At 39.8% G+C, this 24,918-nt stretch overlaps 1 protein-coding gene across 2 annotated transcripts in view; it reads right to left on the bottom strand.

Annotated features, from left to right (window-relative positions):
* nxnl2 (nucleoredoxin like 2) overlaps positions 1–20,215 on the bottom strand; it is a 57,888-nt gene extending 37,673 nt beyond the window's left edge. The window contains exon 1 of one of the 2 annotated variants that reach the window (XM_069929011.1): positions 19,366–20,215. In XM_069929011.1, coding sequence (XP_069785112.1) covers positions 19,366–19,667 — 302 coding nt within the window. In that variant the 5' untranslated portion in view covers positions 19,668–20,215. The remainder of the gene's footprint in view (positions 1–19,365) is intronic. The other variant, XM_069929001.1, reaches the window with a different exon arrangement.
* Positions 20,216–24,918: the final 4,703 nt, after the last annotated feature.

Genomic DNA, 24,918 nt, shown 5'->3' with positions numbered 1-24,918 from the left:
TTATAGAAGTTCCAAAAATTCTAAACAATCCTTCAAAAATGGGTTGTACAGATGAAATACTCAAGTCTGCATATGCTGGGATTGTAGTAAAAACACAGAAATGCTGGAGGAACTGCACCAACCATAGGAGGTAAAGATTTATGACCAATGTTTCGGGCCTGAGTCCTTAAGGTATTTTATGCAGGTATTACGACATTCAAAGAGAGCTTAAAGGAAATAAAAACCATGTCATGCAAGAATTAAGCAGGATAACCTCCAAAGCTTAATCCTGTTAAAGTTACAGTGCCCTCCATAATGTTTGGGACAAAGACACTCTTTTATTTGTCCCTGTGCTCTAGTTTTAAATTTGTAATCAAACAATTCACATGTATTTAAAGTACATGTTCCAGATTTTACTAATGGGTATTTGAGTACATTTTAGTTTAACCATGTAGAAATTACACATAGTCTTGTCTTTTCAGGGCACCATAATATTTGGGAAATAACAATGTATGTATATTAAAGCAGTCATGTTTAGTACTTTGTTGCATATCTGCAATTCCCTTGTATGTCTGTGATCCATAGACATCACCAGGTGCTGAATATCTGGTGATGCTCTGCCAGGTCTCTACTGCAGCTTCTACTTGTTCGGGGTCTTATCACCTTAAGTTTTCTCTTCATTATATGGAACCCACCCTCAATTGGATTTAGATTGGGTGACTGACTTGGCCATTCAAAAATTTTCTAGATTCTAGCAAATTTGTTACTTTAACAGAATGTTTGGGATCATTGTCTTGCTGTAGGATGAAGCGCAATCCAATTAATTTGGAGGTATTTGCTCAAACTTTAATAGATAAAATGTTTCTATACACCTCAGAATTCATTTTGCTAATCCCATCAGCAGTTACATCATCAATGAAGATAAATGCACCATTACCTGTGGCAGCCATACATGTCCAGGCCATACCACCTCCACCACATTTCACAAATGAGGTGGCATGCTTTAGATCTCGGGCAGTTCCTTTATGCCTTCACACTTTCACCATCACATTGATACAGGTTATTCTTGGTCTCATCTGTCCACAAGACCTTTTTCCAGAATTATACTTCTTGGCCATTCTGTTTCTTTGGCTAATGAGTGGTTTTCATCTTGCAGTGTAGCCTCAGATTTCTGTTCATGAAGTTATCTGCAGGCAGTAGTCATAAGCCCCTTTTATATTTGCATCCCACTAAATTGGCCGTTTGGTGTCCTGGGATAGGAATGAGGGTTTGGCTTTTCACACTTGACCACTCCTAACTGGAATACTGAATACGTTCACACTTGCAAGGAGCCATCCCCGGGGTTAGGACTGTTCTACCTTCTACCTGTGATGTCAATGACGCATTGAGCAATGGTGAACTTGCCCTAAATCCTGATCAATGTATTATGATCTTATATTTGAACAAAATAAATCATGCCTGTTTATAACATTACTAAGCTTTATGTACAGCACAGTATGAGCCTTTCAATCCATTGTTGTTGTGCTAACCTATATAAACCTTTATAATGAACTGTGGGAAAGTGTTAGCAATAAATAGCAATAGCAGACTTTTTAACCAATATGGGAAAATTGGTAGCGCTATCAATTAGACCCTACAGACCAGAAGTAGAGATTAATAGGCTTTAATCACTATAAACTTACAGTCATATCTTACATGCTGTTGGCCTGATTCCAGGGCAGTGCTGAGGGAGGGGATTAGGCAGTACCGCCTTTATTGGAAATCCTGAAGGGGGAGGAGTTAACAGCAGGGACGGACCAACCAGTACAATGCATGTATTAATTAGTGTTCCACCACACACACAATTTATAAAGACCATGTTATATAAATTTTGTGCTATAGCGCAACCAACTTTCACACGCTGTTTAAAAAATTGCATGCTATTGCTATTTCCTTTCTCTCTCTGCTGTGATTTTCCCACAGCAAAGTTTATACCTTCATTTTAATCTTTTCTTCCTTCACGTTCTGCAAGGGAAAAGTGTCGTGGTCCATATTGATACCAACGCTATAGGAAGAAAGCGGGATGAGATCCTACATACTGAATTTAGGGAGCTAGGAGGGGAGGAGCAGGACCTCAAAAGTAATAATATCAGAATTATTACCTGTTGCCACAAGCTAGCCAGAGTAGAAATAGGACAGTTAGAATAAATAGGTGGCTTGAACAATGGTACAGGAGGGAGGGGTTCAGTTTCTTGGGGCATTGGAAATGGTTCTGGGGCAGATGGGACCAGTACAAACTGAATGGTCTACATCTGGGCATGTAGGGAGATTGTTTGCTAGTGCTGTTGGGGAAGGTTTAAACTAATGGGGCAGAGGGATGGGAACCTACAGAGAAAGAATGAGGAAAGTAGTACAGAGACCAAAGCTAGAGACAGACAAGAGAAAAAGAAAAATATAGGGCAGAAATTCAGAGTTCTACAGTGGAAGACAAAGGGATTAATCAGGAAAGGCAAAAGAGATTATGAGAAAGTTGGCAGGGAACATAAAAAATGATTGCAAAAGTTTTTATAGATATGTAAAGAGAAAGAGACTAGTAAAGACAAATGTGGATCCCTTGCATTCAGAAACAGGTGAATTGGTAATGGGGAACAAGGACATGGCAGACCAATTAAATAACTACTTTAGTTCGGACTTCACTCGGGAAAATATGAATAATCATTAGGAAATAATAGGGGACCATGGGGCTAATGTGACGGAAGGACTGGGGAAAATAAGTGTAAGTTATGAGGTTGTGTTAGATAAATTGAAGGGATTAAAGGCAGACAAGTCCCCAGGGTCAGATGGTCTGCATCCCAGAGTGCTAAAGGAAATAGCTAATGAAATAGTGAATGCATTGTTGATAATTTTTCAAAACTCTTTAGATTCTGGAGTAGTTCTGGAGTAGTTCCTGAGGACTGGAGGGTGGCTAATGTAACTCCACTTTTTAAAAAGGGAGGGAAAGAGAAATCAGGGAATTATAGACCAGTTATCTTGACATCGGTAGTGGGGAAAATGTTAGTCAGTTATTAAAGATGTGATTGCGGCACATCTGGAAAGTGGTGAATTCACTGGTCAGAGCCATCATGGTTTTATGAAGGGAAAATCGTGTCTGACTAATCTTATTGAATTTTTTGAGGATGTAACTAGTAGATAGGGGAGAACCAGTAGATGTGGTTTACCTGGATTTTCAGAAGGCTTTTGATAAGGTCCCACGCAGGAGATTACTATACAAACTTAAGGCACACGGTATAGGGGATATGGTATTGAGGTGGATAGAAAATTGGTTGACAGGAAGCAAAGAGTAGGAATATCAGGTACTTTTCGGAATGGCAGTCAGTTACTAGTGGGGGTACCACAAGGCTCAGTGCTCGGACCCCAGTTATTTATGATGTATATTAATGATTTAGATGAGGAAATAGAAAACAGTATTTCCAAGTTTGCAGACGACATGAAGCTGGGTGGGATTGTAAGCTGTGTAGAGGCTGTTAAGAGTGTGCAGGGTGACTTGGACAGGTTGGGTGAGTGGGCAAATGCATGGCAGATGCAATATAATGTGGATAAGTGTGTGGTTATCCACTTTGGAGGAAAGAATGGGAGGGCGAAGTACTATCTTAATGGATTCCAATTAGGAAAAGGGGAGATGCAAATAGACCTGGGTGTCACTGTGCATCAGTCATTAAAAGTGGGCAGGCAAATGCAGCAAGCAGTAAAAAAGGCGAATGGTATGTTGGCGTTCATATCAAGAGGATTCGAGTTCAGGAGCAGAGAAGTATTGATGCAGTTGTATAGGGCCTTGGTGAGACCTCACTTGGAGCATTGTGTTCAGTTTTGGTCTCCTTATTTGAGGAAGGACATCATTGCCATGGAGAGAGTGCAGAAAAGGTTTACCAGATTGATACCAGGGATGGCGGGACTTGCATATGAAGAAAGGCTAGAACGACTGGGCTTGTACTCGCTGGAGTTTAGACGATTAAGAGGAGATTTAATAGAAACATTCAAAATTCTTAAGGGATTTGACAGGCTAGATGCAGGAAGATTGCTCCCAATGTTGAGCAAGTCTAGAACCAGGGGTCACGGTTTAAGGATAAAGGGGAAGTCCTTTAGGACTGAGATGAGGAAGAATTTTTTCATTCAGAGGGTGGTGAATTTATCGAATTCTCTGCCACAGGAAGTGATTGAGGCCTGTTCCGTAGCTATATTTAAGAGAGAGTTAGATTTAGTACTTGTGACTAGGGGGATCAGGGGGTATGGAGAGAGAGCTGGAACAGGGTACTGAGTGGATGATCAGCCATGATCAAAATGAATGGCGGTGTAGGCTTGAAGGGCCAAATGGCCTACTCCTACACCTATTTTCTATGTTTCTATGTTTCTAAAAGTCAAAAGCAAAAGATGCAGAGGTCACTAGATTCTAACTGGACAATGAGCATAAGGGCACTTTACCTGAATGCCCATAGTATTAGAAACAAGGTTAGTGAACTTGAGGCCCAAATCAGACCCAGGCATATGATTTAGTGGCCATTACAGAAACATTGCAAGGTGAACATGATCGGGAATTAAATAATCAAAGGTATCATGTAATATGAAAAGATAGAAGGTAAAGGTGGAGGGGTGGTGCTCTTAATTAAGGATGAGATCTGGGCAATGGTGAGAGACGATTAAGATCTTGAGCAGAATTTTATGTCTATCTGGGTAGAGATTAAGAATAGTAAAGGAAAAAAAAACTGGTGGGAGTTGTCTATCACCCACCAAATAACAATAGCACAGTGGCTCAGGCAATTAACCGAGAGATAGATGAGGCATGTAAGAATGGAACAGCAGTTGTATGGGACTTCAACTTCCATGTAGATTGGGAAAATTGAGTTGGTCAAGGGTGTCTGGAGGATGACTTCATAGACTACATGTGTGATAGCTTTCTTGAGCAGCATGTTAAAGAACCAACAAGGGAGAAATTTTTTTAGATCTTCTATTATGCAATGAGATAGGTAAAATTAACAATCTAGTCATTAGGAATTCTCTTGGAAAAAGCGATGAGAGTATGATTGAATTTCTCACACAAATGGAAGTGCAATAGTCAGATTGAAAACTAGTCTATTATGGTTGAACAGGGGAGACTACAACAAGATGAGGGTGGGAATTGGTCAGCGTGGACTGGGAGCACAGTCTAGTTGGCAGAACAATTGAGGAACAATGGAAAACTTTCAGAGATTTTTCACAATGTTCAAAAATATATTCCCATTTAAAAAAAAATAAGGGTAGTAAGGGAGAGAAGAATCAGCCTTGGATAACTAAGGAAATAAAGGAAAGAATAAAATTAAAAGCTCTTGTGTACAAAGTACCCAAGAGAAGCGGGAAACTGAAGGATGTGGAAAACTTTAAAAGGCAACAAAGGACAACTAAATGGGAAATAAGGAAAGGGAAGAAGAAGGATTATGAAGGTAAATTAGCACAAAATATAAAAACAATAAAAAATGTTATAAATATATAGAACGAAGAGGGTGGCTAGAGTCAACAAAGGTCCCGTGGAAAATGAGGAGGGGAAATGAGGAAATGACCAAGGCATTGAACAGATATTCAAGGGAGAGTTAGGAAAACTGAGTATAAAGCTAGATGACTATCAGATCATTCTATAATTAGCAAAAGAACTGGAAACATCCCACCAAGAACATATAGATGGAGGATAAACTCCATACTACTTAAAAGACAGGAATTTAGGGAGTTTATTGAATGCCAAATTAAAACATACTTTGAAATAAACACAATCAGTGAAAGACAAATTTATATTATGAGATGCAATGAAAACCTTCATTAGAGGGCAGATAATAAGTTATGTGACTAAGATGAAAAAGGATTACAATCGGGAAATAAAGCAGTTGGAAAGGGAGATAGTAAGTACAGAAAAGGAATTAGTAAAAAGGGATGATCTAACGAAAAGGATAGAATTGGCGGACAAAAAAATTAAATATGAAACATTACAAAACGTACAAGGTGGAGAAGAACATAATGAAAACAAATCAAAAGTATTACGAACTGGGAGAAAAAACACATAAAATATTAGTCTGGTAACTTAAAACAGAACAAGCTAAAAGAATGATACTGGCATCAAGGAAAAAGGACATATAACCCAACAGAGATCAATGAAAATTTTAAGAAATTTTATGAACAATTGTATCAAACTGAGAACGAGGGGAAAGATGATAACATTGAGGAATTTTTAGCTAAAATTGAACTGCCGAAATTGCAAGAAGAGAAACAAAACAAACTAATAAAACCATTTGAAATAGAGGAAGTACAGGATATATTAAAAAAGCTGCCAAACAATAAAACACCAGGAGAGGATGGATTTCCAATGGAATTTTATAAAACATTTAAAGAGATATTAATTCCTCCTCTCCTGGAAGTAATGAACCAGATAGAAGAAACACAAACTTGCCAGATTCATGTAAGACAGCAATAATTACAGTAATACCAAAGACGGGGAAGGGTTCATTAACTCCAGCATCATATAGACCAATATCTCTACTTAATTCAGACTATAAGATAATAGTGAAATTAGTAGCAAACAGATTGGCCGATTGTGTACCTAAAATAGTAAAACAAGATCAAACTGGATTTATTAAGAAAAGACGAACAGCGGACAATGTATGTAAACTTATTAATCTAATCCACGCAGTTCAAGGAAATAAGAAACCAACAGATGCTGTTGCTCTAGACGCAGAAAAAGCCTTTGACAGAGTAGAGTGGAACTACTTATTTAAAGTATTACAGAAGTTCAATCTACCAGAAAAATATATAAATTGGATTAAAGAATTGTACAATGGACCATTGGCGAAGGTAGCAGTAAATCGATATGTATCAAGTCACTTTAAATTAAGTAGGTCAACTAGACAGGGATGTCCACTATCCCCCCTCATTGTTCGCCTTAGCAATAGAACCTTTGGCAGAACTGATTAGAAAATAAAATAAAAGGGATAAAAATAAAGGAGAAGGAGTATAAAATCAGCTTATTTGCAGATGACATCATCGTATATCTAACAGAACCAGAGGTATCAGTAAAAGAATTACATAAGAAATTGAAGGAATATGGAGAAATATCAGGGTACAAAATCAATGCAAGTAAAAGTGAAGTGATGCCAATGAGTAACGCAGACTATACAGAATTTAAACAAGAATCACCATTTAAATGGCAAGCACAAGCAATCAGATACCTCGGGATCAGGTTAGATAATAACTTAAGCCAGTTGTACAAACTAAATTATCAGCCACTAATAAAGAAATTACAGGAAGACTTAGAACATTGGAAAGAATTACCGCTAATGTTGATAGGGAGGGTAAACTGCATTAAAATGAACGTGTTCCCAAGGATACAATACTTATTTCAAATGTTACCAATTCCTTTAACAGAAAAATTCTTTAAAGAACTAAAGAGAATAATGGAAATTCCTGTGGAAAAGGAGGAAACCAAGGGTAGCGTTAGATAAATTAACAGAGAGGTATAATCAAGGTGGTTTGCAGTGATCAAATTTTAGAAATTATTATAGAGCCGCACAATTAAGGTATTATCAGATTTTTACCAGACAAGGGAAAAACCAGACTGGACTAAGATAGAACTAGATAAAATAGGGGAGAAGGTACCTGAACATATACTATATAAGTGGGATGAAAAGCTAGTGCAACAGGGGAATTCACCAGTACTGCACCATCTGCTCAACATTTGGAAGAAGATTCACGTAGAAAGAAAAAAAACAAGTGATCAACTACCAAAATTATTATTGATGCAAAATCAACTAATCCCTTTCACAATAGACAACCTTTCCTTTAGAAAATGGGAGAGAAAAGGAATCAAAAGAATAGAAAATTGTTTTTTTGGGAAATAATTTATTAACATTTGAACAGTTGAAGTACAAATATGGAATAACTCATGGTACAATGTTTGCATATCATCAATTGAAAGCTTATTTAAAGGATAAATTGGGAAACAGCTTGAGATTACCTGAAGGAAGCAGCTTTGAATATGTGATTACAGATACAATGATAATTAAAAGATTTATAACCAACATGTACATTAAGCTGCAAGATAAAGAAAATGAAATAAACTATAAACCTAAGCAGAAGTGGGAAAAGGATCTAAACATAAAGAGAAAAAATGAAGTATGGGAAAAGTTATGTTCTGGAACTATGAAGAATACAATAAACACAAGGTTATGCATGATACAGTATAATTGGTTACACAGGGTATACATTACTCCTCAAAAATGGGATTCAACATTATCGAATAAATGTTTTCGCTGCAAGAAGGAAATGGAAACAACATTACATGCAACTTGGGCATGTACGAAAGTGAATACATTTTGGGAAGAACTAAATCAGATACTAAATAAAATTACAAAATATAATATACCAAAAAAACGAGAGATATTTCTTTTAAGTAACATAAGAAGTAGAGAATTAGGCCTCAAATTGGATAAAGTGCAAAAAAAATTCATTATGATAGCCTTAGCGATAGCAAAAAAATGTATAATGTCAACTTGGAAAATGGAAGAGAGCATGAGTATACAGCAATGGTACACAGAAATGAATAAATGTATTCCATTGGAAAAAATAACACAATTTAAAAAATGAAGTCACAATGTTTGAACAAATTTGGGAACCATACATGGAACATATCAGAGAGAGCTTGCCTATGACCTCCATCCCCTAAAATGAGAATGAAAATAAGAAGACAAATGACTAGATTCAGTGTGTAATAGATAGATGACGCATTTTTCTTGTTTATTTTCATTTGTGTGAAGATATTGTTTTATGGTTTTATTGTATATGTTGAATATTTATGGATTTTGGAGGGGGGTGGGTAGAGGGGAGGGAGGGAAAGGGGTAAAAAAGGGAGAAAAGACAACTGTAAATTTAATGAGAGACGCTTGTACATGTTTTGGTTGATATGGTTCATAGTGTGAAAAATAAAAAATATTTTAAAAAAAAAACTCCACTGAATATTGACAAACCTTTTTGCTTGCTTGGTCTGCTCATTTTGAATATACAACAGAGCAAGCTCCCGGAAACAGATTAATACAACAGCATGAGCTCCCTGAAATATCAATATTTTATGATGTCTTAGAATTGAAAAATGTAAGTAATGATGAAATCAAAGGAAAAATACTGATCCTAATAAACATGGTGGGGGGGGGGGGGAAAACACTAGTGTGGTTTCTGACATTTTTTCTCACAGAGAGTGCATCAAAACTGCCTCTTGCCTTACTTTCCGGGGTCTCTTTTTTTTTCTGGTTTTGGCACCCCCCCTCAGGCTGGCACCGGGGGTGAAAACCCCTCCCCGCTAGTGCACAAAGATACATACTCAACTGAAAAAGTAAAGGGATATGGACGGAGACACGATTGTTGAGATAATTTGGAATCCTCATCGCCAATGAGATCATTTGGAATGGATGAAATAAGACCAGTCATAAAAAATATAATTATAATGTTAACCAAGGATAATGACAGTTAAAATAAGAGAAACATCGGAAGAGCAAAAACACATGAAAATAAAAAGAACAAAGTGATTTTACTTGGAAGTTACCACAATTGTGTTTTACTGACAGTAGTGCCAAGTCAAATCTTTCACACCAACACATTTATTTTTTCAGTCCAACTTTTTCATTATTTCCCAAAATATTCTTAAGCTCCATGCCCCACCTTGAGAATCTATGACCTGAAGCAAATACAGATCTACTGGAAAGAATGTTGTTAAATCTCAATATCTATTGGATATTAAATCCACTCAAGGAATAACCCACCAATGTTTATGTAGATATTTGAAAGGTTGGTCTTCAGAGTAATATAATTCCACTCCACAAATTCAATCAATTAAAAAAAACATTTTTTTAGGTTAAGAGTGATCTGTCAAATAGATTTCCAAAACTATGGGAAAAGGCCAAAATATTTTTCATTGCCTTGCCCTCAACATGCTTAGTTGAACGTTGTAAAACAAGGTAGTTTCCTTGATAAAATCCAAATACAGACTTGATATTTCAACAAGAGATGACTTTTGACTAAAACTACCCAGTTTGGAACATGACATCAAAAACCTTGCATCAAGCTCAATTTTCATTTTATAATAATTCTTTTTTGAAGTTCTTTTCACATCCTCAAGTTTATTCTTAAGGTTCCATAATGACTCATTGTGTACAAACCCTTGTGCTCCAAGAATCTTTATAAATTTCTGCCCATCCTTCAATCATGGTTGATTGGCACCTTAATTCAGGTTACATGTGTTTGCTTTACCTTGTAGGAGAGCTAGAAGGGGGCATAAGGCTTTTGAAAGTACTCTGTATGATTAAGGAAAACACAAGGATGACAAGAGTGAAGGCAGGGCCACAAAGATAAAGGAGGAGTAGGGGAGGTCCTAAATGAATATTTGGTTTCAGTGTTCACCAGAGAGAAGGACCTTGGTTGTGGTGAAGTCGGAATAGAAGAAGCATGCTGAAGCATGTTGAGGCTAAGTGCTGGATCTTTATGAAAATATTTGGAAATAGTATCCATAGTACTGGCCGCAGGTTACTACAGGAAGCAAGGGCAAAGATTGCCATGATATTGGCAACTATCTTTGTGCCCTCCTTGGCTACAGAGAAGGTACCAGAGGATTGGAGAATGGCAATTTCTTAAAATTTAAACATACAGCATGGTCACAGGCCCTTTTGGCCCAGTTTGTGCCACCCAGTTACACAAAATTGAACTACAGCCCCGAGTACATATTGAATGATAGGAGGAAACTGGAGTCCCCAGGAAAACCCATGCAGAAAAGGTGAGAATGTACAAACTCCTTACAGATAGCATAGGATTTCAACCCTGGACCCGATCGCTGGTGCTGTAACAGAGCTGTGCAAACCACTACGCTAACTATCCGCTCTCTATTTTTAAAATAAAAGGTAACAGGGAAAATCTTGGGAATTATACACTTGTGAGTCTTACTTCAGTGGTGGGCAAACTATTGCAGAAGATTATTAAAGACAGGGTATATGAGCATTTCAATGAAGGATAGTCAGCATGGCTTTGTGAGGGATGGGTCATGCCTCATGAGCCTAAATTGAGTTTTTGAAGTAACAAAAGAGGTAGGATGGTAAATTTGGTAATAGATGGATTTTAGTAAGGCCTTTGACAAGGTCCTCCATGTAGACTCGTTCAAAGTCATGAGGTATGGAATTTATGGAACCTTGACTGTGTCAGTTCAGAATTGGCTTGTCTGCAGAAAACAGAGGGTAGTACTAAATGGAATGTATTCTGCAGAGGTATTCTGCAGTGACTAGTGGAGTTCCTCAGTGATCTGTTCTGAGATACCTGCTCTTTGTTATTTTTTTATATAAAGGACCTCAACGAAGAAGTAGAGGGAAGGTAAGCAAGTTTGCAGATGATACCAAGGTTGTAGGTGTTGTGGATAGCTTAGGAGGCTGCCATCAGTTACAACAGGACATAGACAAGATGCAGAGTTGGGTGAAAAAGTGACAGATGGAATTCAATCTGGATAAGGGGGAAGCAATGCATCTTAGAAGGTCAAACTTGAAAGCTGAGTACATGATTAATGGTAGGATTTTTAACAAAGTGGAGGAACAGAAGGGCTTTGGGGTCCAAAATCATAGATCTCTCAAGGATGCCATGCAGGTTGATAGGTAGTTAAGGTTTAGGGAATGCTGGCCTTCGTTTTCCTGGGGGATTGAGTTTATGAGTAAAAGGTAATGTTTCAGCTCTATAAAATTCTGGTTAGACCGCACTTGGAAAATTGTGTCCAGTTCCGTTCGCCTTATTAGAGGAAGGATATAGAAGCTATGGAGAGGGTCCAGAGATTTACCAGAATGTTGCCTAGATTGGAGAACATATCTCAGGAGGCAAGGTTAGCAGAGCTACAGATTTTCTCTTGGGAGAAAAGAAGCATGAGAGAACTTTTAGAGTTCTACAAGAACCTTTCTCCTGGACAAAAATAACAAAGACTACAAGATATCTGTACAAAGTGAGGGGAGGAAAGTTAAAAGGAGACATCAGGGGTAACAAACACACACGTGCACGCACATGAAGTAGTAGGTGACGGGAATGTGTTGCCAGAGGTGGTTGTGGAGACTGGTAATAATACAGATATTTAAATTATTCTTAGATACATGAATGAAAGAAAAAAAAGATGATTATGAGGGAGGGAAAGTTTAGTTTAAAAAAAATGTTTATATTGGCACAACATTGTGGACCCAAGGGCTTGTACTGTGCTGTAATATTCTATGTTCTATTCTTTGAAATACTTTAAAAAAAAAAAGTTGAATCTGAATTGGCTAAGCTGACACAATATTTTAACTTGGGCCTTATTTAAAGGTGTACCACATTTTGATTTTCCTCACCAGAAATACAAACCTTATTTAGAATATTGCTCAAATTTCTGAAGGATGGGCAATATTAATCAAATTAAAGGGTTAAATTCTGTTAAGTATTTATAAAAATGGCACTTCTGTTTTTCAAATTGATGAACTAGATTTTCATTAATTATCCACATGGATGCACAAATTCCTTTGTATCGTCATAGTTGCTCACATTTTGTAGATTTAGCATTAAGAAAACAATCTTGAGCTCACAAATTTCTATGGAGAAAGACAGACAGCTAATGTTTGAGGGTGCTGACCCGAGAAAATGATTATCCATTTGCTTGATCTGCTGAGTCTCTCCAGCTTCTCGTTGTTTGCTCAAGAAAATATTCTGATCCATCTTTTCCAAATCGAAAATGAATAAAGCACATAATATATCATTGTTTTTGTTCATTTAATCAATCTATGCTCACCATCTCTTCTTGCTCGTACTTTACAGAAGAATGACTATTGATTCAGATTTTGAATCAGACCACTGATTTAAATTCAATTCACTGAATATTCTGCAATTGCATATTTAAGTTTAATAATAGAAGCTGAAGAAATTACTACACTAATAATTTTATCTATTAAATATAATATTCTTTCCTAGTCTGAATTAGACCTACTTGCCAAATTTGTGGTCTCATTCAGCTTACTGCAACAACCCATCCTCAAGAACATCCCGATTTAAATTAGGAAAGCCAACTCCCAAGCTAATCACGTAACATCCTGACAGACAAATATAGTCACATTCATAGCCAACTCACAAGACTATGTCCCATCCCACCAGGAGGATAAATCCACACGTAAGCAGTACACTGTTACCCAGGCAAGATGAAGTCTAATTACTGGTCAATGTCTACCCTTAAATAATTGTTTCCTAGGGTGGGATAACAACCACTGGAGGACATATGTATAAGATTAAGGGAGGGAGGGAATTGTATCAGGGGTAAGTTGTGTGTTTTTTAAAAAAATATACACAGAGAGTTGTTGAGGCCTGGGATACCTTACCAGAAGTGGTGGTAGAGGCAGAAACATTAGGGGCCTGTAAAAGACTATTAGAAAGGCACATGGATGAAAGGAGAGGGTTATAGGATAGGGAGGGTTTAGCACTTTCATATGGTTCGGCACAACATGGATGGTCGAAGGGCCTGCACAATGCTGTCATATTTTAATGTTTAATCCAATGTAAACATGACTCCATAGCTGCTCATGAACCCCACGTTGAACAAATGGAAGATGTAGAGTAACCAGAATGCAGAATATACTATGTATGGGTACTTTAATGTCCTTCAATAACATCATCCTCATGGATTCAAAGCAGGGGTCTTCATGCCAAGAGCATGGTCCATGTTTGTGTGGAACTAACAATGTTGGATCAGCAGGATGAGTGAAAAAAATAAATTAATATTTCAGGTTTTTTAAAAAAAAATCTTTCATTCAAACGAAGTTGACAATAAATATTAACTGTTTCTTCAATGCAGATTCTCTCTGACCTACTAACTATTTTCAAAATTTTGTTTTTATTTTAAATTTCCACATCTTATGATGTTGTTCTCTTGCTTTTCAATTGTGCTGAATTTAGATCAAAATTGAGCATTCATGAGGTGCTGTGACCATTAAAAGCAGAATTTAATTCCATCACAATCTGTAACCTCATGGACCAGCATATTCCTCACTCTACCATTACAATCAAGCAAGAAGATTAAACTTGGCTCAATAGTGAGTGCAAGAGGGAAACCAGGCCAAGCTGCACACGTTGCTAAAAATAAACTTGCCACCTGAAAATACTGCAACACAGAATCAAACAGTATGCAAAGATTAAAAAATGAGCAACCTCATAACCAACAATTCAGATTGAGGAGCTGAAGTTCTGGCAGTAAACAATTAAACAACTAGCATGTTCCAGGGACATGTCCACCCTCAACAGATCGTGGAGTGCAAAATATAACTGCAAATACCTTAGCCTGCCTTTGACACTAATGGTTGACCAGAAGTGCCAGTCATGATCCATCTGAGCTTCCTCTCAAGCATCGCCTATTTGACCTGGTCCACGCATTATGAGAATGAGTTAACGACATTGTATATAGCCAAGGCCATGAGATATGACAACACTAGTAATAATGATACACAGTAGAATGTTGGGCATTTTAAAAGGGATGAACATTCTGAAGGCAGCCAGAAGGATCTGGACCAAGCCATTGTTCCTCTCTCTGCAAGCAACACAAGAAGACAACTTTGAATTTTGTGCTCTCTCTCTCAAAGATATTTTGGCTTCAGTTTACCAAACAAACTGAATTTTGTTTATGATCTTTGCTTCGGTTGAGATCGAAGTTTTGTGAGTCTTGTGTCGAAGTTTTTCTGTGGGCTGGTTGGAAATAGAACTTAGACTTTAATTACATATGTTATATTTAGGCTGGGGAATTTATTAGTTTTACACTGTTATAGAGATTTGCATAGTAACCAGTGGGTATTGTTATAAAAGGGGGGATTTTGAATTAAAGTTTGAAGGTGAATTTTTTGTTAACAAATTAATTGTTCATCTTTACCCCTGTGTGATACGCCTTCTTTGTGGTTGCTGGTTGGATTTTGTAACATGTGGCATTTGCCAAAAGCTGCCATTACCTAGTTAGTGTTTTTTTTTCAGGATTATACAGCTCCATCTTTGATTCAATGTGGCACAAATAGCTGAGATCCAGATGTTAATTGAAAGTGACTACATTTGACCAAATGTGTCATCAAAGAGGTACAAAACTTGGCATTCATTATTTTGGGAAAAACCTTAGTGCAAAAGGATTATTTTTGTGATTGTTGGAAGTCAATCACTGCAGTACAGGGCATAGATAGATATTTAACTATTGACATCTATCAACTACAAGAGATATTTTTGAGCACATTTTCCACCATACATCTGCAGAAATTTTCCAGTGTTTCTTGCAAGTAGATGCACTGATGTGCTTTCTTTACAATGTCATTAGCTCTTGACGTCCTGTTTTGCGGAAACTGCCAAAATGTTTGGCCTGGAAGTCAGCCTGAAGAAAACTGAGGTCCTCCATCAGCCAGTTCCCCCACATCTCCATCGAGCACACAGAACTCAAAACGGTCAACCGGTTTACCTATCTCAGCTGCACCATTTCATTGAATGCAAGTATCGACAATGAGATAGACAACAGACTCGTCAAGGCAAATAGCGCCTTTGGAAGACTACACAAAAGAGTTTGGAAAAACCTCACAAAGATTAGCATATACAGAGCCGTTGTCATACCCACACTCCTGTTCAGCTCCGAATCATGGGTCCTCTACCGGCATCACCTACGGCTCCTAGAACGCTTCCACCAGCGTTGTCTCCGCTCCATCCTCAACATTCATTGGAGTGACTTCATCCCCAACATCGAAGTACTCGAGATGGCAGAGGCCGACAGCATCGAATCCTCGCTGCTGAAGATCCAACTGCGCTGGGTAGGTCACATCTCCAGAATGGAGGACCATCGCCTTCCCAAGATCGTGTTATATGGTGAGCTCTCCACTGGCCACTAAGACAGAGGTGCACCAAAGAAGAGGTACAAGGACTGTCTAAAGAAATCTCTTGGTGCCTGCCACATTGACCACCGCCAGTGGGCTGATATCGCCTCAAAGCATGCATCTTGGCGCCTCACAGTTCGGCAGGCAGCAACCTCCTTTGAAGAAGACCGCAGAGCCCACCTCACTGACAAAAGGCAAAGGAGGAAAAACCCAACACCCAACCCCAACCCACCAATTTTGCCTTGCAACCGCTGCAACCGTGTCTGCCTGTCCCGCATCGGACTTGTCAGCCACAAACGAGCCTGCAGCTGACGTGGACATTACCCCTCCATAAATCTTTGTCCGTGAAGCCAAGCCAATGAAAGAGAGTGTATTGGGTCCAGGAAAGATTCTCCGAGAAAGTGACTCCCAAATAAATGGTGTTTATCAATAAAGATGGGATCTTTATTATAATTAATACAAAGATATCCATGCTAAATAAATAGAATTGTTTGTTCAGTTCTAATTATTGTTTTAGATAAAACACACAATGAAGGCCATAATTTTGATGAAAATTGAGCTTTCCCAATACTTTGAGTAAATCTCTATCTATCAACTCAAACAGGTAATCTGATCATTTATTACAAGCATTTCAAAGGATTTAGAAATAAATGAGGCTAAGGATCAGATTAACCTTCCCCAATGAATAGTGAAGCCAAGGGATTTACTCCTGTTATTTTTTTCCCCCTCCATATGCTCACTACTATTAACAGATATTGCAGTGTTTAAAAAAAAGGCATTGTTTTTCTTTCCTCCATAATAAGCATACTTCAAAAGATGCTATTTTATCTGTAAAGTGCTTTGGGTTTGTCTCTGTTATCATGAAAGGTCTTTAGAAATGCAAATCTTCCTTTTATTTTTGAATGATTGATTAAATGCACTGCTAAGATACAAAAGACTAATTTAGTGACCAGAAATCATGAGCATAGGTATAATAAATTTAATGTCATCATAATGTATTAAAAAGCGTGGCCTGGGATTAATATGTACACAAGCAAGAGCAGAGCAACTCTATCCTTTCAAGTTTAAAGTCATTTTTCAAAAGGTAATATGACAGGCCCAAAACCCAGCAGCAATAGAAATTCACCAAGACAAATGGTTACTTTAACAAAAGTTACTTTTAATTTTCTTTAAACATGAAAACAGGATCAAACTTTATCTTATTACTATTAACTTAACCCCCTTCTAATTCTAAGCACACGAGTAATGTGTATGCAAGTTCAGAAAAGTTCTTTGATTCACAGTCCAATCTTCAACTTCACCCATATCAGAGAATTCTTTTACTGTGCACAGAATTTAACATTTATGAATCTTCACTAGACTTTGGTCCTTGAAAGGTAAATGGCTACCGCTCAGGAAGGTTTCTGTCAGTTTTCAGAGAGAGATTTGTTGCTCTTTGAACACAAACAGATTCCTTCCGATTAGCCACTTCAGTGTCTTGCTGAAAAAACTTGCCCCATCAGGGTTTTCCAGATGATAACCTCTTTCTTTCAAGTCACCACAGAATGCCTTTTCGGTTTCCCTTATTTCAGACGAAACATTATACATCCTCTTGTATGGACCATAAGGGCTTTGAACAGGCTGAACTAAGAACTCACAACCCATCTTCAAAATGGTTTTTTTTCCACAAGCCTGCCATGTTCCAGTCCCATGACCCTCTTGCACTCAGACAGACTGCAGCACCGGACTCAATCTTCTGAGTCTGTTCATCTGTTGCTTTCCAAAACAATAATCCATTTACTTCAGAGCCTGTCCAATTAACACCTCCTTGTGAAGTCCTTAGAGGTATTCTTCAAAGTTTGTGCAAAGGACTGTCTGGCTTGAGCAGAGCTCTGGTATTTTAAATGAGATCTGTGTTGTGAAGTGTTTGTAACATCCACTGAAAAAAAACCCCATAATTTATCTCCATTAAAACATATCTATATACAATATAAAATTTAACACAATCTGTCACAGTCCGTGGAGAATATTGGAGAATAACACACAATGACTCAAATGACAATACAAAATCTGAGATCCAAATCAATTGCAACTATTTTTGCCCATCAAATGTAATAATGAATGTGATATTTGATACCAAGACCATGTTTATGTGGAATCATTATCAACAAGAATCTTATTCAATTTCCATAATTAAATTAGAAAGGACCACACTAAGCCACAGCATAACTGTCAATCTTTTATCTTTAAAGAAAGTTCACCTTGATATCACCAGGGACAAACAACTTTCTGCTGTCCTTTCTCCACTGGTTTAATTAGCATGCCAGCATCAGCTGAGACCAGCGATATGAGTAGGGGTAGAGGCCATCAATTCCCGACACGATTTGACATTGGCGTGCTGATTGTTTTCTTTTCCCACCGGACCCTGTCCCAGTTAATTCCCCGTTAATTCCTGGGACAAGGTGCCAGTGGAAAAGGAGCTTACACTTTGTTACTTCTTGACTCCTCCAAAACCAACAATATTGGGTGTAAAGCAAAATAACATAATTGCCTTAAGGAAGGACACAGTAACGTACAAATAGTCATAGAATTATGCAGCACAGATACAAGCCCTTTAGCCCTACCATGTCCACGGTGACATTTTTGTCCATCTACATTAATCCCATTTGCCTACATCGGGTTTGCATACTTCTAGGTCCTTCTGGTTAATTCTGGGTTTATCTTAATTATTTGACCACTCACTTTGCAATCATGAACACCCATTGTTTTTTTTCCCCCCCTGTCCTATTTTATTGTCCTTGTTCCACTACCATCACATTACTGATCAGTCCAGTACGCCCAAGTATAGGGGTAAAACACAAAAGCCAGCAGACAATCTTGGTTACTTCAACCACGCTGTCTACAGATTTTCCAGTTTTAGGTTAAACAGTGTACTTTCTAGAGCAAAGATAAAGATACATAAACTAGAAAGGCTCAAGCCCGAAACGTTGGTTGAACCATCTATAAAGTACCAACTAAGTTTCTCCAGCATTGTGTTTTTACTCTACTGTACGTACAGGTTGGCAGACAGAATAATGAAAATGAGATGGATTAAGATCATGGTGTGAAACAGGGGTGAGGACAATCACAGAGACCGTGATGGATGGAAAGACATGATCGCCCACGCCATACGGCAAGGCTCCTGGACAACGTGCAGGATTGATCAATTGATACAAGCAGTGGAAAGTCACCTGTGCCAAGTGATGAAGAAGTCCATTTTATATGGTTGATATCTCAGGTACATAGTGGGCACTTCAGGTTCACAATTCGATTTGTTTAAAGTCCTTAAGAACCAAAGCACTCAGCAAGTTTCTGTCAACTTGACAGATCCGAGACCCTTCCTCTCCTGACGAAGAGTCTGGGACCTGAAGTGTTGGATTAATTGATTTCCTCTGGTTCCAGCACCCATCTCCTGCGCATGTTGTTCACAGACAGGAGCAGCAGCCACACTCACGTTTTGTACGGATTCTGCCAGGGGAGTGCCAGCCAGTCCCCGTGCATCGCTGCCATGTAGTTCTCCATGTCGGCCTGGCTCTTATCCGAGGATACGAAGACAATCTCGAACTGCGCCGCCGGCACCGACTCCTCGACCAGCTCGGTGTAGAACTGGCACAAGCGCGGCGTGAAGTCGCAGCACGGAGGGCACCAGCCCCCGGAAAAGTAGAGGCCCACAACTTTATTCTTCAGAGCCCCTTCGGGGTCCACCGCCTCGCCCTTCTTATTGACCAGCGTGTGCCCTGCGAACACGTCCACCATCTCTCCCTCTCTCGCCTCACCCCCGCCTCCGGCGTGACTGCCACCCGTCTCCCCGCGCCCTTCAGCAGCCTGCTGCCAAGAGGCGGACCCTGACTCGAACACCAAGTCCGGTCAAGGGCACAACCCCGCACTCTGACCCTCCCCGCGTGCAGCTGGGCATTGTCAATGGGCTTTCCTGCGGTAGGAAGCCCCGCCCCGTCCTGGAACAGTGCAGGTGCTGACGTCACAGCAGGAGGAGGCGTGCGGAGCCCATGCAGAAACTCGGGGCTGCAACCGTTCCTGGAGTGTGCGTTCCAGACCGTCCTGGAGCAGTGCAGGCGCTGACGTCACAGCAGGAGGAGGCGCGCGGAGCCCATGCAGAAACTCGGCTGGAACCGTTCCTGGAGTGTGCGTTCCAGACCGTCCGGGAACAGTGCAGGCGCTGACGTCACAGCAGGAGGAGGCGCGCTGAGCCCATGCAGAAACTCGGGGCTGCAACCATTCCTGGAGTTTGCGTTCCAGATCGTCCTGGAACAGTGCAGGCGCTGACATCACAGGAGGAGGAGGCGCGCGGAGCCCATGCAGAAACTCGGGGCTGGAACCGTTCCTGGAGTGTGCGTTCCAGACCGTCCTGGAACAGTGCAGGTGCTGACGTCACAGCAGGAGGAGGCGCGCGGAGCCCATGCAGAAACTCGGGGCTGGAACTGTTCCTGGAGTGTGCGTTCCAGACCGACCTGAAAGCGGGTGCTGCGGCGGCCTGAAATGTCCATCATTCTCTTTCTCCCACTGTTTGTGTTCGCGCCCCTGAGTTCCCACAGCAGATATTGTTTGCCTGCAAAGTTAGACCGGGATCTGCTTCCAATACGAGCAAAAACAACAGAGCGACAGCAGTGGGAGTGTTCAACTTCCTCAATATTGATTGGAATTGTGCGAAGGGGTTGGACAGGGTGATTGTGACAGATTATGTTATATTTTATCTAGGTATGTTTTAAAGGAGATAAATTGTGGCAGGTTTTTTTTTTAAAAAGTTTACGTCACATACAGTTACAAACACTTCAAAACACACTCTGCTCAAACCAGACAATTCAGGTTCCAAGTGCCTTTGCACAAACTTTGAAGAATGCCAAAAAGTAGGTGTGAATTGGACATGCTATGGAGTAATGGATTATTGTTTTTGGAGAGCACCAGAACTCAGAAGATCAGGTCCAGAGCTGCAGTCTGTCTGAGTGCAGTTGGCTATTCTAAGAGGGTCATATGATTTTCTCTGTGTGAGAGAAAGAGAGAATTCAGTTCTACAGTTCAGCAGCAGCATCTGGGACTAGAACAGGACAAGCTGGGAAGCTTGTGGAAAAACCCCATTTTGAAGATGGGTTGTGAATTCTTAGTTCAGCCTGGTCAAAGCCCTTGTGGGCCATACGAGAGGAGACAGTTGTATAATGTTTCACTTGAAATAAGAGAAACATAAAAGGAACTCTGTGGTGTCCTGAAAGAAAGAGGTTATCATCTGGAAAACCCTGATGGGGCAAGTTTCTTCAGCAAGATATGGAAGCGGCTGATCAGAAGGAATCAGTTGTGGGTGTCCAGTGAGCAACAAATCTCTCTCTGAAAACTGACAAGAACCTTCCTGAATGGTAACCATTTACCTTTCAAGCACCAACACCTGGTGAACTTCATAAATGTTAAATTCTGTGCACAGTATAAGAATTGCCTGCAACCAGTGAACTTGGAGAAGTCAGACTGGACTATGAATCAAAGAAGTTTTCTGAACTCACACACACACATTGCATACACGTGTGCTTAGAATTAGAAGGGTGTTAAGTTAGGTTAAGTTAATAGTAATAAGATAAAGTTTGATCCTGTTTGCATGTTTAAAGATTATTAAAAGCAACTTTTGTTTATGTAACTATTTGTCTTGGTGAATTTCTATTGCTGCTGGGTTTTGGGGTCCTCTGGGCTCATAACATGATTGCATCCAGGAAAATTTTCTGATCCTATTTTTTTTTGTAATAAGCCATCTATTCCTTCTAGAGAAGGGGCTCTATTCTACAATCTCGTGTGGGGAAAAAAACTGGGCAAGCACGGCAGATTCACCGGGCTGTATTCAGGGGCTAGTGATGATAATTTCGTAAGTTTCAAGTAGCTAAAGAGTATTAGGTTAAGGATAGTCTGTGAGTTAAGGTAGTAATTTTAGGGAAAGGTTGATTTTAATAAATGTGAGAGGATTAAATTTAAAAAATTTTTTTTACACTACACAGCACAGTAACAGGTCCTTTCAGTCGGTCCATGAGCCTGTGCCACCCAATTATCTACACCCTCACCCCCTTTTGAAGGGTGGGAGGAAACCCACACAGGCACAGGGAGAAAGTAGAAACTCATGACAGACAGTGTCAGATTCAAACCCGTGTCGCTGGCACTGTAACAGCGCTGCGCTTATTTAAATTTTGCAGCAGACTGAATACTAACAAGACTGAAGGTTCGGAATGCCCCCTTTTTCCTCACGCCCCCTGACTGCCCCTTTTGCCCTCACCCTTGGGTCTTTCCATCCCTCACCGTGGGGGTGACAACAGCCACTTTGGGAATCACTATGCTAACTGCTACACTAACTGCCACCCCTAAGGGGAGTGAAATAAACGGGCACAACTGCTTACATGTAAAGCAACACAGAACAGCTGGGAGTCTTTTTTAAGTAGACATTTTCCTGTAAATGTGAAAAAAGTAAAAACCACAAAAATACTGAACGAACTCATCAGGTCTCACAGCATCCATAGGAGGCTGAGCTCCTCTTCAAGGTGTAAGTAAAAAGTAGGCAGGTGCCTGAAGATCAAGGCTGTGGAAGGATGGAAGAAAGGGCATGGGGAGCATAGGCCAACAGACAAAAGGTGATCATTGGACTTGGAGAGGGGAGCTGAGAATTAATGAGGAAGAGGTGGCTCTGTGAATGTGGAGCTGGAGAAATGGAGACAGAGGAAATGGGAAAAAGAGAGACAGGAGGAGGAAAGGAGAAATAGAGATAGAGGAAGGGGAGAGATGGAGGTGGTGGGGCTAATGGAGGTTCTTGAATTATTGTTATCTCTGAGGCTGAGGAGAATAGCAAATGTTGTTTCATTATTGAAGAGGCCCAGTATTGTTAAGCCAAGTAACTATAGGTTAGGGAGTCTTGAATCAGGTGGTTGGGAAACTATGACAAAAAAAATAAGGGTCATGATTTTATTCATGAAAAATAGGGACTCACTAATTTGATTTTTGAAAGGGGGGGGTGATGGAAAGTAACTACATGCATATTAATCTAAGCAGTGCAGTAGATGTTAACCAAATGCACAATGTCTTACCTGGAAGGTTTGTCCTAAAGATAATTGCCCATGGGATCCAGAACAAACTTGCAAAGTTTATCCAAAATTGGTGTAGACCTATTCTCTTCTGAATATCGGTTTATAGGTTTAACTCATCTCGTTCTCTGTTCCATAATGTAATCCAACAATAAGTTCAGTTTATGTAAATATAACCAAATTGTGTTGCATTTCCTATTTGATAATATACAATTTATTCAGTTGTAGAAACATTGTTAATACAATTCTTTGAAATTGCTTGATAACTTGAAATAGTTAAGATAGCTTGAGATATTTGAAATACCATAGCTTGAGGATGAAATCAACATACATTATCGAAACATGTTCTTACTGACCATCAAACAAGACTTCTTGCTTGATCCACAGCAACAACTGACCCCTCCCCTCCCCCACATATCAAAAAACCCAGACATTCTATGACCTTCGCAGAATAGGTAAAAATTCTAAACAAGCAGTATCGTAAATATACTAATACAGAAACTATATATAATTTTAGCCTCTACATTTGGATGAGCTTTTCCGATTATAAGTCTGTGACCAGTGGTAATCACAAGGTTTTGATGTATAGAAACAAATTAATATGTGAATATAGGAGGCCTGAATTTTCAGTTTGTGGAAAATTGGTGATGTCATAGGTAATGATTAGTGTTTTTATAAGCTATATCATGATTTACATCAGCTGTGCAGTTTGACAGAGCAATAACAGTTGGAATTTAATCCTGACCTTTGAAAGGTGAAGCATGTTGGGAGGGTGTTATGTGTGAAGAAACAAGTTCAAAAAGTCCCAAGTGCAATGAGTCTGAACACAGACTAGCTAAACAGGGATCAAAGACACAAACACACTTGCCGGATTATACGACACACTCACAATCACTTGTGGTTAGAAAGCTTTACAGTCAAGTTACAACATACAATCTCCACCACAGGCATACCCCTTAACTACTGTAAACGAGGGAAGGTGATTTCTAGCCACACAATACTATCACTCCCAACCTTTTGTCTATGCACATTTTACCAATGACTCTCCATCATCATATCAGCTGGAGAGTCTGACCCAGATTTCATTAAAGGGGCCAATGACTAGGTGTGTGGGGGTTGACCTTGATAGGTAGGCAAGGTAACATCTGACTAGGTTCTAGCCGGAGACCTTGCATAACCCTTCACAATCCACATTCAGACCAGGTTCCAGACAGAGGTCACATGACCATCCACAATCCACATTACATTCCACTCCTCAGAAGCCACAACACTCGCCATTCATTACCTACATCAATACAGCCCAGGTGCTTTTCTAATGAAGTGACAAACACAACAGAAAAGACAAAACCCACCACCACGTGAGTGATGATAGTCACCCAGTGAATGGCAATAACCCACCAGCTCCACAGAGCCCCAAAGGGTCTCCAGCTTCCCCAGGAGGAGTCGTGATGCAGGAACTGGTCTCTTGAGTTTTCAGTTTTACCCACCGGCTCTTGATATGCTCAGCCAAATAAATGATATTCCCCAATTAATCATTACACAGGTACCACCTTCAGCGGCAAGTAGGTAGCCCAGGGCCATCTGTTTCTGCAAGATAACCATGTAGACGGCAGTCACCTCTGCTGCCACTCATGTTAGAGCATCCTCCGTATGCCACAGTGCCAAAACCGTTTCATTGGTCAGCGTCTCCAGTACACTGGATTACTTCCTGGGACAGGCAGGCAGTGCCATACTAGGGGAAAGCAATCAACCAGAACCTTTCTGATGCTATGATTACCCTTCTGTCCCAGTATTCTTGGTAAGCTGGGTGCTCCCCATGGTCATTAAGGCAGTGGATACAAAGCATAATGTATCCTGGAAATCAACAGCCGTACCATCCCATGGGGAGCCAGGGGTAGTCACAGTGTCCGCATATCCAGTGTGTACCATTGAGCATCCAGGGATCC

Source organism: Narcine bancroftii, chromosome 1, assembly GCF_036971445.1.
Source record: "Narcine bancroftii isolate sNarBan1 chromosome 1, sNarBan1.hap1, whole genome shotgun sequence".
NCBI lineage: Eukaryota > Metazoa > Chordata > Chondrichthyes > Torpediniformes > Narcinidae > Narcine > Narcine bancroftii.
The sequence above is the reverse complement of the archived record's forward strand: the minus strand, read 5'-3'. Positions and strand labels throughout refer to the sequence as shown.